Genomic DNA, 18,346 nt, shown 5'->3' with positions numbered 1-18,346 from the left:
TTGTATAGCAAACACAGGCTTCTACTTTATTCAGATGGGGACTAAGCTGGCACAATGGGGGCTGCTGACCTTTCATCAAACACTGGTTTTAAGAACAAAATATTTGCCAGAAACGTTTTTATCAAACACGTATTCCAGCGCTCCAAAAGTCTTTTGCTAAAGAAGGCAGACGTGAAATTATTAGAAAAGAAATCCACTGTTGCCTGGAAACTCCTCTCTACTTGCTTCCTCTTGGGCTGGGCTGAAGCAGCAACTGGTCTCAAGGTCAGGAGACGGGGGTGGACATCTGATAAGCAGTTGAGATGCTGCTCGGGACGCCTGTATCCCACATCAGAGTGCCAGGTTCCACACCAGCTGCTCACTTCTGATCCAGCCTCCTGCTAATGCAAACCCCGGGGGCAGCAGGTGATGGCTCAGGCAGCTGGATTCCTGCCATCCACATGGAAGATGGAGTTCCTGGCTCTTGGCTTCAGCTTGGCGCAGCCCTGGCTCTTATAGGCATTCTGGGATTGAAACAACAGATGGAAGATCTCTCTCTCTCTCTCTCTGTCTCTCAGATAAAATGAAAATAGATTTAAAAATTTTTTTTAAAGTCGGGGGATGGCCAGTCAGCAGTGGCTTCCTGACTCCATTTGCTACAGTGACAAATCGATGCTCATGAACAGGATGGGGTGGTGGCAGTGGGCCACGGAGACAAATGGACATACTGGAGGAACACTCGTACCTCGGATTTCTGCCTTCCCTTCCTCCAACTCTTGTCAGATTCTGTGTATGTGCGTGTGCATGTTGTGTGCATAACTGGATGAAAATACACCTACAAATGCCATGATATTAATGGTAGTTATTTCTAGGAAATATAATTTGGGGTGACTGTGATTTTCTTTTATTTTCCCAGAACTTCTAATAATAGACAAATATTATTTCTAGAGTCAGAAAAGTATGTTAAAATATTTTTCATAAGCCAACATTGCACAGATAGCAAAACAGGATTACCAAGAACTTGATTTATCTAATAGCACACTTAATGATAATCTGCAGATTTAAATGTCCCATGACACAGCAGGAAATGAGATTTCCTGACAGCGTATCACCCCTCATTCAGGGAAGCTCTTCCACACCACTCAGTCTTGGAAAGTGTTCTCCAGCCACCTCCAGGAGCATCCTGAATCAGACACTCTTGCAGGTAGGACCCAACCCATCCCCTTGGTTATATCAGGGATGGAGGGAAGGACCATTTCAATAGTCTATCCCACTTACAGGGCAGGTGAGGAAAGCAGGTGCTACAGGGCTGTCAAGCACTGCTTTCACCTGGAGGGAGGAGGAGGAAGGGGATATACACAGCTTCTGGGAATGGTTGGCCTCAGGGTCTCTTACTGGGCAGATACCAGAGACTCTCCCGGTACAAGCTGGCTGACCTATCTGCTGTTACCTAAATGGTTCTGCAGCAGAATCATCAGAAGGTAGGAAGCAAGATGAAACAAAGAAGAGTTGCTGAGTCTACCACTTTCACGGCACAGTGTCTTGTTTGAAAGTGTACAGAGAAGCCCACGTGGCTAGGGTGAAAACACACAGCAGGACAGGGAGCCTGGCAGGCAGTAGCCCCCACACCCACATGACTAGGGATTCCCTTTTATTGCCTGAAGCACCTCAGAGGCCTAGCACTCCGGGGCCCACTTTTTCTTTCTTTCTTTTTTTTTGACAGGCAGAGTGGGCAGTGAGAGAGACAGAGAGAAAGGTCTTCCTTTTGCCATTGGTTCACCCTCCAATGGCCGCCGCTGCTGGCATGCCGCGGCCAGTGCACCGCGCTGATCCAAAGGCAGGAGCCAGGTGCTTTTCCTGGTCTCCCATGTGGGTGCAGGGCCCAAGCACTTGGGCCATCCTCCACTGCACTCCCGGGCCACAGCAGAGAGCTGGCCTGGAAGAGGGGCAACCGGGACAGAATCCAGCACCCCGACCGGGACTAGAACCCGGTGTGCCGGCGCTGCAAGGCGGAGGATTAGCCTAGTGAGCCGGGGCACTGGCCCAGGGCCCACATTTTAAGCACTGTCTTAACTTAAGAGAGCAAATGAGAGAGCTCTTCTCTGCTGATAGCAGAGAGCAAGGCTGCCTGGGAGGAGAGGTATTTGTGGGGGGCCCAGACACAGGGCTGTTTTTTGTATTTCTGGAGAGGGCAAGGTCTGTGAAGTGCTTTGTTTCAGGTGTATTCGGGTGCACCGACTTCAGCATGGTCGTAACAGCTGTCTGACAGCGAGGTTTTCATCGCTGTGAGAGTCAAGCCGCTCCAGTTAAACACTGATGATGGGAGAAGGCAGCTGGAGGAAGCTCGCACCCATTCTCTTGATGGGAGGGAACAGCCCATCTCCTTCGTTAAAGGGTGTAAAAGGTCTGCAGGGAGCTCAATGTCGCACCCTGGCACTGGGAGAGAGTTCTTCCCCAGCCTAGGGACTGGTCATTATTTTTGCAAAGTGTGCTACACTCAGACATAGAGGCAGGCAGCATTTCTATTTCAAAGACACAACTGGTTTCTCTTGGGAATTTAACAGATTGAGCTCCATGTGCAATGCTACCAGAGGTGTATGTGTACAATGCGTGTTTGTGAATCTAAAAAGCAGAACGAGGCCTTGAATTAACCTCCCTTTGGATTGCATTACACAGTTTGATTACCAGGGAGGAGAGAGCTTGAGTCACACCTGTGAAGTTCAAGGTTTCTATGGATACCAACTGCTTAAAAGGAGGCCTAAGGAAGTAGAAGCGTAGGTGCTCAAGGATGAAACCCAGTGCCTACCATCAGGGCCCATCTAGGAAACAACGGACTTACACAGGTCCTGCATGCCTGTTTGCACAGCGCTGATTCCCTCCTCATCTGATTTTAAATCAGGGACCCTCATTCTAGATTGCTTCCCCTTTTGTTAGGCCGCGCAGTTACTGTTTGTTGGGTAGCCAACAGGACTTGCTGGTGTGTGAAAAGGAGGAATCGAAAGTGACCTCAAGGTATCTGCCTAAGAAAATGAGGAGATGCACGTACTACTGATAGGAGTACAAGATGAGAAAGAACACAGGAAGCAGGGCACAAGGTGTTATTTGAAAGTTCAGTTTGAGAAAAGAAGGAGGCAGTTCAAGCTCTGATGAGAAGACTGGATTAGAGAGGTAACCTTAGCAACTCAGTATCTGGATGGCGATTTAAAGCAAACAATGACAAGATCTGGAGAACCTATCCCTAGAGAGAACCAAGATTTAGAATAAAAGAGGAAAAAGTGGAGGCATCAGAGGACACTGACTAGGAGCAGCCATAGGACAGTGGAAACGGGGCGGGGGGGGGGGGGCGACTACGGAAGTCCACTCAGGAGAGGGCCACTGCCACAGAATGGCCACCCGATCCAAACCACTGAGAACTGGAATCAGTTAGGCAAAGTACTTGCTGTATATGACTAAATGGATTTAACGGGTGACTTTTGCTGGAGCAGGTTCAGTGATCAAGTGGAAGGGCAGACACCAGATTGCTGGGAACGAAGAGGTGGAGATGATCTTGGAGGCATCGCACTTCACAGCACAAAGCTGTGATGGAGAGCAAAAAATACATGGTGACAGCCAACGAGGTGTCACGTGAACATCAGTTAATGACAGAAAACATGAGAGCAGGTGTATATGGGACTTATCTGCTCAGGTGGAAAACTAGGAGTCAAGGGGGGTGTGGTATCCAGGACCCAACCGAGGGTTTGGCCTTGCAAGGAAGACGGATGCTTTCTCCATTGTGAGGTGGGAAGAGGGAGACCAGGGGGGCTCAGACAGGTAGCTTTACGCATTTCTGGTGGAAACAGGACCAAATTCATTCCTCAGGTTTCTAGCTCCTCACGTTAGGAAGGTTTCCAGGCGAGTGAGACAGTGCAGCACCTTTCTGTGAAGCTCACGCATATTTATGGCCAGAGGAGCATGCTGACAGTTTCTGGATAGCAGAGGTCACAAGTCCCTTGATAGCAGCTCATAGCCACAAGTGACAGTGAGGAGCATGGCAGGATCTGCCATCTCTGGCAGCCGTTCTGCCAATGTCTGGCCAACTATGAAGAAGCCCTCAGCTACGGGGCTGTGAAAACAATGAAAAGGGGCTGGGTGGACCGTGAGGACAGAACACATCACAGGTGTTTCTCTAGGGTGGTGATTCTTACTGCTCCATTTTAAGGACTGATGGGATGTGGTGTGAATCCACGACTCCCTAAGAGATGGCTTTAGCTACAAACCAAAGCAGATGGGGTAGGGAGCAGGGAGGAGAGGCCAGTCTATGGGCCCAGAGTGCTGGGAAGTCCCGTGCAGGGGAGGGAAATGGCTCTAACATCAAGGAATTGGATATGCATGTGCACTGGAAAAATGAGTTTCCTTCCATCACCACGAGGGCAGTCTCAGGGACCTTCATGGTTCTCCTTGCCCAGCACAGTCTGAGGACAAAGTCATGTTCCAGCAGTTTCTCAACTGGACATCCTCCCTCCAGTCTCCAGTTGCCCAGAACTCGAATGATGGTTCTCATACTTCAGTGAGTTTAACAGTCATCTGAGCTTGCTGAAAAGCATAGAATTGCAGGTTGTACCCCGAGACTGTTTGTGGAATAACAAGCATCCCCAAGCAACACAGGCAGGATCTGGGCTGCCTGAGTCCCCTCTATATTCTTAGTGCCAAGGTTTAAATGTGTTATTGAATGAATGTTATTACACAAGTCATCCTTCACACAGTCACTGGAATAATCCATATGGTAGCATCACTGTCTAATACAGAAGCTAGCAGCCTCATGGGGTTAACACTGAAACAAAATTAAAATAAAAACCCAGTGTCTCAGCCACGGTAGCCACATTCTGAGTATGTAATGGCCACACAGGACTAATGGTTGACATACTGGATATGTGCAATTTTTCTATTGCAGTGAGGACACTTCTATTATCACAGAATTACAGACCTAGCGCTGGTCAACAACATACTTCCAGATAACAACCTTTCACTGGTTCTCCACCCCACTTCTGTGAATTTCCTAGCACTTCATAGGAGTCCTTTGGGACCTGAGCTGCTTACCACTTCTGGCTTCATCTCTCCCCCTTGCACTTTAAGCACCAACAGAGCTTCCATGGCTTCCTTCACACACACTGGGGGCTCACCCATCCTGCATTAACTCAGGCTAGCAGGGGCTTCACTTGGCTCCTCACTCCCCACCCACCTGTGAAACTCACCTTCTTCCTTAGCCACAGGGTTCCATCCCACTGGCAATTTCTCCTTGAAGCCACGCTCTCAGTCTGACAGCAATCACTCTCTCCCCCGTGTGACTCTGTGCAGATTAATTTCCTACTGCATCTGCCTTACCAGAGCAACAGCTCCTAGGTGTCAGGAACTCTGCATTTCTTATTGCTATACATTCAAGGCCAAGCACATTTCCTGTGCATATAGTGCACCAAACATGTTTCCGTGAAAGCTAATGAAATCTTTGGGTCTTGGGGCCAGTGCTGTGGTGTAGTGGGTAAAGCCGCCACCTGCAGTGCCAGCATCCCATATGGGTGCCAGTTCATGTCTCAGCTGCTCTACTTCCAATCCAGCTCTCTGCTGTGGCCTGGGAAAGCAGCAGAAGATGGCTCAAGTCCTTGGGCCTCTGTACCTGCATGGGAGACCTGGAAGAAACTCTTGGTTCCTGGCTTCAGATTGGTGCAGCTCTGGCCATTGCAACAACTGAGGAGTGAAAAAGTGGATAGAAGAACTCCCCCCCCCACCTCTGCTTCTCTCTCTGTGTAACTCTGACTTTCAAATAAATAAATATATTTTTTAAATATTTGGTCTGTGCATGATGATGTCAGAATCTGACAGGTCACATGCTGTGGTTTTAATGTCACTACCAAACACATTGTGAAATGCAGCACTCAGCACACAGGGGAACAAGGTCGTGAGAGGAGCCTGGCTTGGGGTGGCACCGCCACTTCTTCCTCCTTCACTCTCCATGCCTCATGCAGAGCTTCTAATGGCGACCCCTGGGGACAGAGCATCCGGAGGGTCACAAGCGCCGTGTCTATAGGAATTTGCCCTTTTCAGTGGAAAACAAGTGGAGGTTGCTGGTTATGATGACTTTGTATTTTAGATCTGGATTTGCTGCACCTTTTTTTTTATTTTTTTGACAGGCAGAGTTAGACACAGAGAGAGAGAGACAGACAGTGAGAGAGAGACAGAGAGAAAGAAAGGCCTTCCTTCTGTTGGTTCACTCCCCTAATGGCCGCTATGGCTGGCACTGTGCCGATCTGAAGCCAGGAGCCGGTGCTTCCTCCCGGTCTCCCATGCGTGTGCAGGGACCCAAGCACTTGGGCCATCCTCCACTGCCCTCCCGGGCCACAACAGAGAGCTGGACTGGAAAAGGAGCAACCAGGACTAGTACCTGGTGCCCCAACCAGGACTAGAACCTGGGGTGCCGGCGCTGCAGGCAGAGGATTAACCAAGTGAGCCATGGCGCCAGCCATCTGCACCTTTCTTCATACTAACTTCGCACCAACTTAAAAAACAAGGATGTTTTAGGTCATCCACTTAACAGGTAACAGCATTTCAAGATGTGCAATCTCTTTGAAAAATAGATCAAACTTTTGAACTCATAGCATACTAAGTATGTCTGTAGATAAACTTACAGCTGGAATGCTTAATGTGTCTTCTCTGATATAGGGAATATGATAATTGAGCATGGGCCTACTTTATTATTTGGATGATATTCAGTATTTCTTAATCAAGAAGTGTGTGATTTATAAATGTTATATAATCTTAAACTCTGAGTTTTTATTTATTTAATTTTTGCATTAATTAAGACACTGTTGGAAATTTTTGATATAAAAGAAAAATGAAAAAAAAAATCCAATAAATGTAATACCCATTGGGAAGTATTAAGAGGTGGGAACCTCAGGGGCCAGAGCCGTGGCTCAGAGGGTTAAAGCCCTGGCCTGTAGCACTGGTATCCCACATAGGTGCAGGTTTGAGTCCCAGCTACTCCATTTCCAACCCAGTTCCCTGCTAATGTGTCTGGGGAAACAGCAGAGGATGGCCCAAATCCTTGGGGCACTGCATCCAATTGGGAGACCTGGCTCCAGCTTGGCCTAGCCCTGGCTGTTGCAGCCATCTGGGGAGTAAACCAGCAGATGGAAGACCTCGCTCTCTCTGTAACTCCGCCTTTCAAATAAATAAAATAAATCATAAAAAACAAAAACAGGTGGGACTTCACCAGGTGATTAGGTTATGAGGGCCCCTGCCCCATTCATGGGTTAATGGATGAGTGGATTAATGGGTTATGCAGTGAGTGGCTTTGTTGTAAAAGTGAACTCTTCCTGGCTTGTTGGCTCTATCTTGCCATGTGATGTGCTACCCTGCCTTGGGACTCTGGAGTCACCACCAGCAACAAGGTTCTCACTAGATGCTAAGCAGATGCTGAGACCATGCTCTTGGCCACCCAGAACCGTGAGCTTGAAATCTCAATCTCTCTCTCTCTTCTTCCCTCACTGTCCTCTCTCTCTTGTTTGACAAATGATCCAATTTGGCATTCAATCATAGTAACAGAAAACAGAATGAGACTTCACACCTCTACACCTCTTTCTCTCTCTCTCTCTCGTTTTTTTTGACAGGCAGAGTGGACAGTGAGAGAGACAGAGAGAAAGGTCTTCCTTTGCCATTGGTTCACCCTCCACTGGTCGCTGGGGCCGGCGCACCGCGCTGATCCGAAGCCAGGAGCCAGGTGCTTCTCCTGGTCTCCCATGGGGTGCAGGGCCCAAGCACTTGGGCCATCCTCCACTGCACTCCCGGGCCACAGCAGAGAGCTGGCCTGGAAGAGGGGCAACCGGGTCAGAATCCAGCGCCGACTGGGACTAGAACCCGGTTGTGCCGGCACCGCAAGGCGGAGGATTAGCCTAGTGAGCCGCCGTGCCGGCCCACACCTCTTTCTCAAGGGGAAGGAGGGCCTTATCACCTTTCAACTCCCCTCTTGAGGAAAAAGCTGAGGGTGCAATTACTGAAGTTGGAGGCCTCTCAGACACAGGCATGCAGCCTGGGCAAGAAAGCTGGGGAGGAAGAGGCCTGCAGCTTGGATCTACTTGGAAAGAGAGTAAGGCGAGGTCACAGAGCTCACAGTTTGAATTAAAAGGAGGCATGAGGCTCTCTGTAACCCTGACCAATCCAATGCAAGGTTAGCTCCCAGTTGGGTTAACTTGCCTGGCTTGCCCTCCTGGAGAAGAGAGTGCTCATTCATGTCATGCTATCCCTTTAGAGTCAGAACAGCTAAATCACACAGAACTGGGGCTGCCACATTTCTAGGCCCCAGTCTCTGTCTCAGGTAACATGGGCAGACCAAGGAGAGATATGTCACTGGGAAGAGAACGGACTGGAGAATTGAGGAGGCCCTGGGGGGAGATCCAGGTGAGGAGGATGAGATGGGCCCTAAGGGAAAGGTGAGGGTATAGACTGTGGCCTGCAATTCTCAACAGGCCACTGGGCATGGGCAGTGGAACAAGAAGGGTGATGACCACTTACACAGTGTTCACTGGAACAGCATTTTCCATATGTGATCTCATTTAATCCTCAAACAACCCCATGAGCAGGTGGTCTACCTGAACCCACCAGACAGATTAGGTGATAGACAGTGAGACATGTCCCAGGCCACCCAGTGAGTGAGCCCAGCTCTGACCCAATACCCATCCTCTTAAGTGGGGTTAGACTCCAAAACTGGAGCTGAGTCCAAATCACGGTTGAATTTCCCTGAGCACGAAGAGCGAGAGGGCATGTGGGAGCCATGACTGAGCCGAGTTCAGCAGATTTGTACCTACAAAAACCCCCTGCTCTCCCTAAGCACAAGTTCACAGGGACACTGTGGGTGAAAGGAACTGCCTGCTTAAATGACCCCTCTCTCGCCCTTCTCTCTCACCCCATATATGCCTGGTTGAGTTCACAGAAGCTAAATGTGCGTATCATGGGAATCTGTTTCCTGCCAACAAAAGCCAAGCCACGTGGACGGAATAAAACAATCACGGGTTGAGCTTCTGGGCACCGCTCCAAGATTCTTTGAGGATATTGTTTTATTTTATTCTCAGAACAAAATCTGTGAAGTAGGTATTGTTACCAGCACAGAATGACAGCTGAGACAAGAGAACTGCTTCCAGTCACGGATCCAGAGAGTGGCTCAGCGAACCAGAACCGAGTTCTATAGAATTCCAATCAGTGTCCACTTGAGCACGAGAAACGGGCTGCTCCAAAGGCAGAGGAGCACGCAGGGTCTACCTTCTGAAAGCACAATGCCTGCCTTCAAAGGTTTGGCTGCCCATGAGAGAGGGGCTTGGGGGTCTCTCCTTTTCTGAGTTCCCTCCCACCTCTCAGAACGGAGGAAGGAAAAGTGGAAAGGCTGTGCTCAGGAAAGCCCAAGGAACGGGCCTCTACCCTAGACTGACTGGCTTTGAGGAGTCTTCAGAACCCGCAAACCCCTGCGTGTGCCTCACAGAACCCTTGCACTATCTGATCCACCACTTACCCATCTTAGGAAGTCCAAAACCACGTTCCTTTCTATCATTATTTGCAATGCTCTAACTGATCTTCCTAGAGCAAACCTACCTTCCCATTGTGATTCTATAACAGTCAACTTCAGAAAACAAAAGCACAACACACGACCAACTAAAAATAGAACATACAGTTCCAAAGACAGCAGAGGAAAGTATGTGGCATTGATATTTTCCACAAGAAATCCTTTGGTTGGCCAACTGGCTCCTAAGTAAGAAAGCAAGGGCTTCTCCCAAATGTTGAATGTTTCAAAAACACAATCACCAACTTGTATCCCGGGAAAACCAATGTAAGCCTTGCTCACAAAAGAGAAAGCAGAGGGGTTTCTGAAAGAAATGACTCCAGCCAGGCTTGTGGCTGCCCATATCCTTAGCACCTAGAGCCACCTAGATAAGCAAGGAGCAGAGGATGAGGCTGTTTATGGTACTTCCATAGTGCATCATGTAATATGCCAGACTTTAGCTCAATGGGCAAAGATGAAAACAAACTCACCATTTGATCCAGCTGAAAGAGCTGTGGGGAAGAAGGCAAACAGCAAAGTAAGCACATGCTGGGTTTGTTGTTAAAAGCTGAGAAATCAATAAAATGTAAATGCTTGACATGGGATCAACGTTCTTTCCAATCATTCTACCCATCCTCATCCAATATAACACCAAAAATGCCAAGAACAAACGGTGATTTCCTTGGCTTTTTCTTTCTGAACCGAATATTTGAAATTATAGCAAAAAGACAATTTACTTCTATGAGGGGGTTTTCAACAAGTTCATGGAAGATGAGCATTATGAAGAAACTATGCATGGATTTCAAACATTTTCTGCACTGGAATAAACACCTTTTAATTTCACTTTCTACAAACTTTTTGAAGTATCCTTGTATGCTACTTTATTTATAGTTACCAGTTTTCTCTTTTTAAAATAATTATTTCAAAATATATCCTTTAATAGGCAGGAAGTATTTTCTACTGATTAAAATTAAAAGAATGCATTACCTACATGGCTTGGAAGTTTAACTCTGTAACAGCCATGTAGCCCATAGTGGTAGATAGAGGTTTCCACTCTAAAAAGGCTGCATTTCACCCCTTTCTTACTTTAGCATCAGCAATGCAAGAATGCTATAGATGCTGTACAGTAGCTACTACTAAGCATGTGACAGGAGACTACTATGTTTGAGCTTTCAGAATTTGTGAAATTGATGATAACACAGCTCACCGATACTGGAACATGAATTCTTAGGAACCTGTGCTAATGTTTACACCAATTCCCAAATGTAATTGTGAACAGATTATTTTACCTCCAGAAAATACTTCCATCTTAAAAACCTAAGATTTTGTGACTCTAACCTGTATCCTCTTCTATGCAACCACATACCTGAAAGCTTAGGTTGTGTCTTTTTCTTTTTGCTTGAAACTTTTAAGAACTCATCAATAAGCAAGTCATTAGCACAAGCTCTCTTGTCAGGGTCTGGTTCAAAACATTTCAGGATGAACGCCTTCGCCTCTGCAGACATGGACTCCGGGATCTCGGGGTGGACTTTAAACATTCCCACCTGAGACAGCAACAGAGCAAGCACAGCGTCTGCTGAGTGACCATCTCATCACCTGAGCCCAAGTTCTAGCACTTGGCCCCCAACACAACAAGGTCCCCCACTACAAACTCATGACTTTCTCAAAGTGAGATAGCATATACTTCCTGTAGGTTATGGTCAGTGGTTCAGTAGCTTTTCCAACAATACAGGCAGAGTAATTACCTTAAGACAGTGCAATAGCATTATGAAGTATTAATTCAGTCCTTCAAAGCTTTAGAACACATTAATGTACTGGCACACAAAAAGGTATTTTTAGTTGAGACCATTCAGTTGCTCACAATAGTCAGGAGCCAGGCATTGTGCTGGTGTTTTTTCCACTTATGAATCTCATCAAATCCTCTCCCAAACCTGGTGGACTAAATAGTATCCCTGTTACACCAAGAAGGGAAACAGGGCTCAGAAGGGATGAGGTTACATGGTTATTAACCGGCAAATCTGGGATTTAAACCTCAATTTATTTGGATTAAAGCCTATGTGCTTCTCCATTACATAATTTGTATTTCCCCTGTCTCAAAGCACCTACATTAAAAGAGATACTTAAAAGGCCTTAAAATTAAACAGTTTTATAACAATTAAGAATCTACTTTTCCTTAAGATTTGCCGAGAAAGACACTCTTTTACGTCAAGAAAGGCTCTCTCAGCATCTCTCACTGCTCTTTCTGTCAGCACTGTCCCACCCAACCATCCTCAAGGCAAAGTAAGCCACACTTTGTCCAGAGCTGTGGGTGTGGAGCACACGGCCCTCACGCGAGGCCACACACAAACGGCCAGCACAGGGAGAAGAGTGACAAGATCACCAAAGGCCTGTGCCTTACAGAACACACTCCTGAGTTCTGCCTGGGAATCAGTTCCCATTTGAAACTTCCCCTGGCTTGAGGTCGAGAAGCCAGGTCTGCCACAGCAGTTCCCACCCACTGCAACTGCTCTCCCAGGCCTATTTCTGTTATCAGGTGCTTTCTACCATGAGAGGTGGTGGCGGTGGGTAGGGTGTGTCTCACTTTCCAAGGAACTACTAATGGGGGAATTACCAAGCTATAAGATGGGATGTATGAGAAGAAGACTGATTTAAAAATTTTAAATTTTAAAAATAAAGACTTCAAACTATTAAAGTAGAGAAGTAAAGGCAAACATTGACTGGACTGAATTCCTAAGTGGGTGCAACTATTTTTTCCCAGTGGGAAAACTTGACTATTTCCAAAAGAGCTTATATCATCTTGTGTACAGTGGGGTATCAATTGGCCTGCATTGTTAAAAAGCAGTCAAAGGAAGTCAGGTTGCATCTCACACTGTGGCTAAGAAAACCAAGGCAGCAGAGCCCCTCTGAGGAAGGCACAGGCCCTGATTCTGACAGTGAATCTTCCAAACTTGAATGTGCTATCAGCTCAGGCTTACTTAGGTTCCTTCCCTTTTACCTCGGGGGGAAGGGGGGCAGGCATATACATGTAGGATACTCAGTAGCTATGAAAAGCATTATCCACTTATTTCTAAGATAATACAAGAGGTGACCTTGAACATAGCTGCCTGTGGTTCTCCCAGCTCATAAAACGGGGGCTTTCCGGTGGCCATCTCGATGATCGTGCAGCCCACAGACCAGATGTCTGCAGCCTTCCCGTAGCCACGAGGTCCCTTGTCTATGATTTCTGGTGCCATGTACTGAAGGGTACCTGCAAACAATCCACACACATTTCCACTTCAACAGAAGAAAATGGATGGGTGACAGCTCCAGTTTCACTACCCAAGTAAGACAACTTTAAAAATATGATTCAGGTGTTAATATCTCATTTTTCTTTGTGTTCCAGTTCCCTCTGCTGTGAGTACAAATGGCAACAGCAATTTATATGATGAATTTTCTCAGTGACATAAAAAATAGTTTATTAATATGATCTGGTTATGGAGAGAAAGGTGGAGAATAATTGAGGCTTCATTTCATTGGAACCTCTTAGACAGTCCTAACTATTAGTCTTTTGAAAACAACAGAGAATTTGTCAACACATATTTCCTGGAATCACTTTTTAAAATACATGAAGACTGCTATTATAAACTGCTATTATAAACACTTCCAATCTTTCCCCAGGAAAAACCTAACATTCATCTACTTTCTGAAATCTGTATTTCTCAATTCCTGAACTGAATGCTTAATTCTTCTCTTTTCATTCTTATTTCTTAATCATAACAGCATCAACATTCTGAAAGCCACTGAGAAAAAATAATGCAAAAAATTCCTGGCATACTCTACTCTGTAAATCAAATATATGGGACTCCTGCTGCATGTCTGTAATATGTGGAGTAGTCAGTTAAACAGATCAAAGGTCATGAGCAAACGACAGAGCCAAATCATCAGATACAATGAGTAAGAATAAAATGGCAAAGAGAGATTTAGAAGGCTACATGCAATCAGAGTGGTGTGATGGAAAGAACATTAAATGAGTAGCAAAGACCTGCTGCTTCTAGTTCTAGCTGGGCTCATCCCAAGTAAACAATTGTAGTGACTCCGCTGGATCAAAGGAGAGGCAAGATTCCAACTTCTAATACCCCTTGAAAGGTTTCCCGCCCTCTAGCAATGGGTCAGGAGCATGAGTAGGAATGTATTATCATCATATCCCCTGCTTCACTCACACTAATGATACAATCAGCAAATAGGAATCCATCTAAGATGCCAAGCTGAATTATGTCAAATCTTGGGACATTCGCCTAAAGAACTACTTCAGTATTTTCTGATTCAAAACTGAACTGATGGACATTTTAAAAAATATAGACAATGCCTTTCAGGAATGTTTCATGCATGATTTAGTGCAAAAAACTGTTACATAAAATTCTCCCAAACTATTCCTGTGAAACCTACAACTGAAGACTGGAAATGAACTGCTGTCCATACATAGCATATGAAAGCATACTATTTTTGTCCATCTGCCAGTTTCATCCTACAGACTTGATCATTATGCATGAGCGTATTTCATGTTCATGTAGACATATAACTTTACATGTCAGCTCTATGCTTAAATCACCAAAATTATTGGAGAAAAGCCTTTTACTTAGCCAAAGATAAAGCAAGTGTGACGAAAGTCACCCTGGGTAACTGCACACAAAGTGGCCAGACACACCTCCTCCTAGTGTAAAATTGTTATGGATGTTCTTCACCTATGGCCTTCTTCCAAGTGATAACTTTTTAAGACCTAAATAAACCCCACCGGCCTGTTAGAAAATATGTATTGAAACCTACCATTCCTGCTTGTTGTCTCTGGGTCTAGAACAGAATCAATGAGAGAATTTCAGGTGTACTAACATCCATGCAGGAATTACAATGGACAAAAAAATACAGTGAATTTTTAAAACTGAAAAGTCATGTAATGTCAACAGTGAATCATGCAATATTTTTATTTTAAAAAATGATATATAAGCCGGCGCCGCAGTTCACTAGGCTAATCCTCCGCCTTGCGGCGCCGGCACACCGGGTTCTAGTCTGGGTTGGGGCGCCGGATTCTGTCCTGGTTGCCCCTCTTCCAGGCCAGCTCTCTGCTGTGGCCAGGGAGTGCAGTGGAGGATGGCCCAAGTACTTGGGCCCTGCACCCCATGGGAGACAAGGAGAAGCACCTGGCTCCTGCCATCGGATCAGCGTGGTGCACCGGCCGCAGCGCACTGGCCGCGGCAGCCATTGGAGGGTGAACAAATGGCAAAGGAAGACCTTTCTCTCTGTCTCTCTCTCACACTGTCCACTCTGCCTGTCAAAAAAAAAAAAAAGATATATAACCTCTTACATAAAGTGATTTACAGAGTTGGATAAGGATAATGTAAGTGTATCCTAACATTGGCCTACAGAAACCAAGTGAGAGTATGAACTCTTAAAGTCTAAGCTATTTGTCTGCATTCCAAAGGTTTTCTTTGAATTTTTTGTCTACTTGTCTGGGTTGTGAGAAGTGGAGAAACAGACTGAGAGCTCCCATCCCACTGATTCACTCACCCAACGACCTGTGATGGCCAGGCCTGGGGGGAGGCAAAAGCGAGGCCCTAGGAACCCCTGGTGGTGACTTCCCTGCTGCATTAAACCCCTGCCCCTGACTAGCATCGTAGAAGGATCAGTCTGACTGCTGTGCTGAGGACGGACAGGAGGGCGCACATGTGGAAGTGGAAGAACACTTAGGAGTCTTGAAATCAAGCAAGCGATCGATGAGGGTAGTAGCAGCAGAAGTAGAGAGAACTGGTCCGATTTTGGACAAAAGGCTTCCTTGATGGATTGGGTTTGGAGTGTGACAAAAGTCACCCTGGGTAACTCTGCACACAAAGTGGCCATCAAATGAGACAGGAAGATTGTGGGTAGACTAGGCTTGAGAAGATAATGAATTCCATTTGGCAGGTTAAGTCTAGTTTGAATCTCAGCCTGGTTACTAACTAGCTTTGTGACCCCAAGCCAATTGTTCAACCTCTTTGAACCTTAATTTTCTCCCCATAAACTGGGATAATGATCCCTAATGATTAGGGCTGATGTGCAAATTGCAATGAAATCACATATGTAAGGCACTGAGCACAGAGCCAGGTATATAGTAAGCACTCCCCAAACAGTGCTTACTCTGGCCTTTTTCCTAACCCAAATCGAGAGGGAAACAGATCAGTGTCTTTCAACTGCATTCACCAGAGGCTAACCAAGAACCTGTGAGTTGGAGAGCACCGAGAGTGGCACGAGGCCCTCGGTGTTGAGGGGCTGGAGGTCTGCCCACCCATTGGCTCTCAGAGTCAGTACAGGAGACAGATCTTGCTCCCCATGCCAGGGGGACAGGTAAGCACAAGCAAACGGCCTGTGTGGTCTACGTTCCGGTAACTCTTTTGGAAACTGTACTAAAATAAATAAATAAATAAATAAATGTGTTCAACTTGCGCAGAAGACATTAAACTAATATCCTGTCCCTAAAAGCGTGAAAGCAGGCCTTTTCCTCCCAGGAGTTCCCAAGCCTTGGCAGCATCTACAATGTGTCTGGCCAAGCTGGAAGCATATTTACAGTGACTAAGAAGCTGCATTGTATTTTATTCACAAAAATACATTCTAACTGCATTTACTTCTGTGCCCTGCAATACCTATCACCTGGAAGGTGGGATGTGGGCCAGAGGTGTGAAATTTCTCTTCTTTTCCACTCCCAGGCTATCAGGATGGACAGGGCAGCCAGAGGAGGTAGAAAGTAAACGTAAAGAGCAACAGTAGGGGCAAAACCTAGACATGACCTCGCGCATGTCCAGACTGCTGAGGCCTGTGGCATGAATGAACTTCTCTCTCAGTTTGCCCATCTGCAAAATGGAGGCACTGCTGCTGCTTTAGCAGAGTTTAGAAATGGGCCAAGGATTATTCCACACCTTTCTTTCTTTTCTTCTTGCTAAATTTCTTTCTCTCAAACAACCAGATGTCTTCACTTTTGTGAAGTTCACTTTGTCTCTACCCTCCGGGCACTGGGCATCAGAGGCAGCCCCAGCGGCTGGGTTGCCAATTTCTCAGAAAAGTTCCACTCACCCCACCCCCCACACCTCCAGCTGCCTCCTCCAAGTTGGTGAGTCACTTCCTCTTTGTGAATCAAAATCCTCTAGGTTATTTATATTGGGGGTGGGGTGGGAGAAGAAACCACAGAGAGTAAACAGCCTAGGAAGATGGACTTCTTAGTCCAACTGGGAAGTGATTAAGGAATGAGTAAGAATCATAGCAAGGTCCAGCTAAGCCAACATTATTATTATTATTACTTTTTAATCTTTCTGGGGTTACTATGGTTGTAGGCCAACCAGGAGTGACATAATGACAGAAAACAAATAACAAAATTGAGAATGAGAAAACAAACTTCAGTGGCATTAAGTAGGAGACCAAGCCAATCATATAAATATAAGAGGGGGGAAAATGACTAGATGAAATTCTGTATAACATTTTTCATCAAAAGATGCTGACATGAATGTTGTGTGGGAATATCATCAACATTTTTGTCTTATATTACACTCAAACCCTGCAATTACTTCTGTAATTACTAAGATCTGTGTCATCATTGCAAAGACATACCAGTGAAAGTTTCAGTGCACGGGTTAATGCCAGCAAGCCTCTTTGATGTTCCGAAGTCAGAGATCTTGAGCACCCCACTATAGGTGTTAATCAACACGTTGTCACCCTAGGGAACAGAGGCCCTCAGTCAAACGTGGTACCTTCCTTCAGGGACTGTGGTGTTGATTTGTGAAGTCCAATGACAAAACCTGTCCTTAGAACAAACAGGACGCTAATACTGAATTCTTCACGAGTAGTTTATCCTGGTAAACAATTCTTGAAACCATCTTTTAGCTGACATACCCTCAGTTGTATGCAACCAGAACATGGTTCTGAGGTAGAGCTTGCTACCGTGCACTGACAGGCTCTCTGTGTTTGACACCCATAGGAGAAGTTAAATGATGATTTTCCCAAGTTCCTAGCTTCTTTACTTGCTTTTTTATCTTGCTTTATTTCTTTTCCTGGGATATTTTGGGAGACCACAAATGGGCACTTGGGTTGATTTCAGAGTCGTAATATTAATTTACTATTAATAGTGCAGCCTTGGTCAAAAATTTGTTACTTCTGAATTATTTCTTTTTAAAAGAGAATCCAGACCGGCGCTGCGGCTCACTAGGCTAATCTTCCACCTGTGGCGCCGGCACACCGGGTTCTAGTCCTGGTTGGGGCGCCGGATTCTGTCCTGGTTGCCCCCCTTCCAGGCCAGCTCTCTGCTGTGGCCAGGGAGTGCAGTGTTAGATGACCCAAGTGCTTGGGCCTTGCACCCCATGGGAGACCAGGAGAAGCACCTGGCTCCTGCCTCCGGATCAGCGCGGTGCGCCAGCCGCAGCGCGCCGTCCATTGGAGGGTGAACCAATGGTAAAGGAAGACCTTTCTCTCTGTCTCTCTCACTGTCCACTCTGCCTGTCAAAAATAAAATAAAAGAGAATCTAAAGTTATCATTTTAGTCCATACTTTTAGCTTTCATGTTCAACCCATGAACACATGATACTTGTGAGACAAAGGGATCTTACTTTCATCTAAGCACCCATCTACTGATGCAGTAAATATTTATGGAGTCACTACTATGGGCTTGGATACAAAGATTAACCAGCCTGAAAGCTGCTTGGGCACAGAGACCCTTTCCTGTTTAGTTTCATACTACTGCACTCCCACCCCACAGGGCTCCGGGAATACATCACAGAGTGGGAGCACAATCTTGTTTGTTGAACATGGTTAAAG

General features: G+C 46.1%; 1 protein-coding gene across 3 annotated transcripts in view; it reads right to left on the bottom strand.

Annotated features, from left to right (window-relative positions):
- The window catches only part of MAP3K5 (mitogen-activated protein kinase kinase kinase 5), a 259,401-nt gene that overhangs the window by 41,789 nt on the left and 199,266 nt on the right, over window positions 1–18,346 (bottom strand). For all 3 annotated transcript variants that reach the window (XM_070073521.1, XM_051854304.2, XM_070073520.1), the window contains exons 18-21: window positions 17,147–17,252; window positions 12,628–12,785; window positions 10,905–11,082; window positions 10,030–10,050 (exon numbers count right to left, since the gene is read on the bottom strand). In XM_070073521.1, the coding sequence (XP_069929622.1) occupies window positions 10,030–10,050; window positions 10,905–11,082; window positions 12,628–12,785; window positions 17,147–17,252 (463 nt within the window). The remainder of the gene's footprint in view (window positions 1–10,029; window positions 10,051–10,904; window positions 11,083–12,627; window positions 12,786–17,146; window positions 17,253–18,346) is intronic.

This window comes from Oryctolagus cuniculus, chromosome 5 (genome assembly GCF_964237555.1).
Source record: "Oryctolagus cuniculus chromosome 5, mOryCun1.1, whole genome shotgun sequence".
Taxonomy (NCBI): Eukaryota; Metazoa; Chordata; class Mammalia; order Lagomorpha; family Leporidae; genus Oryctolagus; species Oryctolagus cuniculus.
Note: the sequence above shows the minus strand (reverse complement) of the source record. Positions and strands in the feature narration are given on the sequence as shown.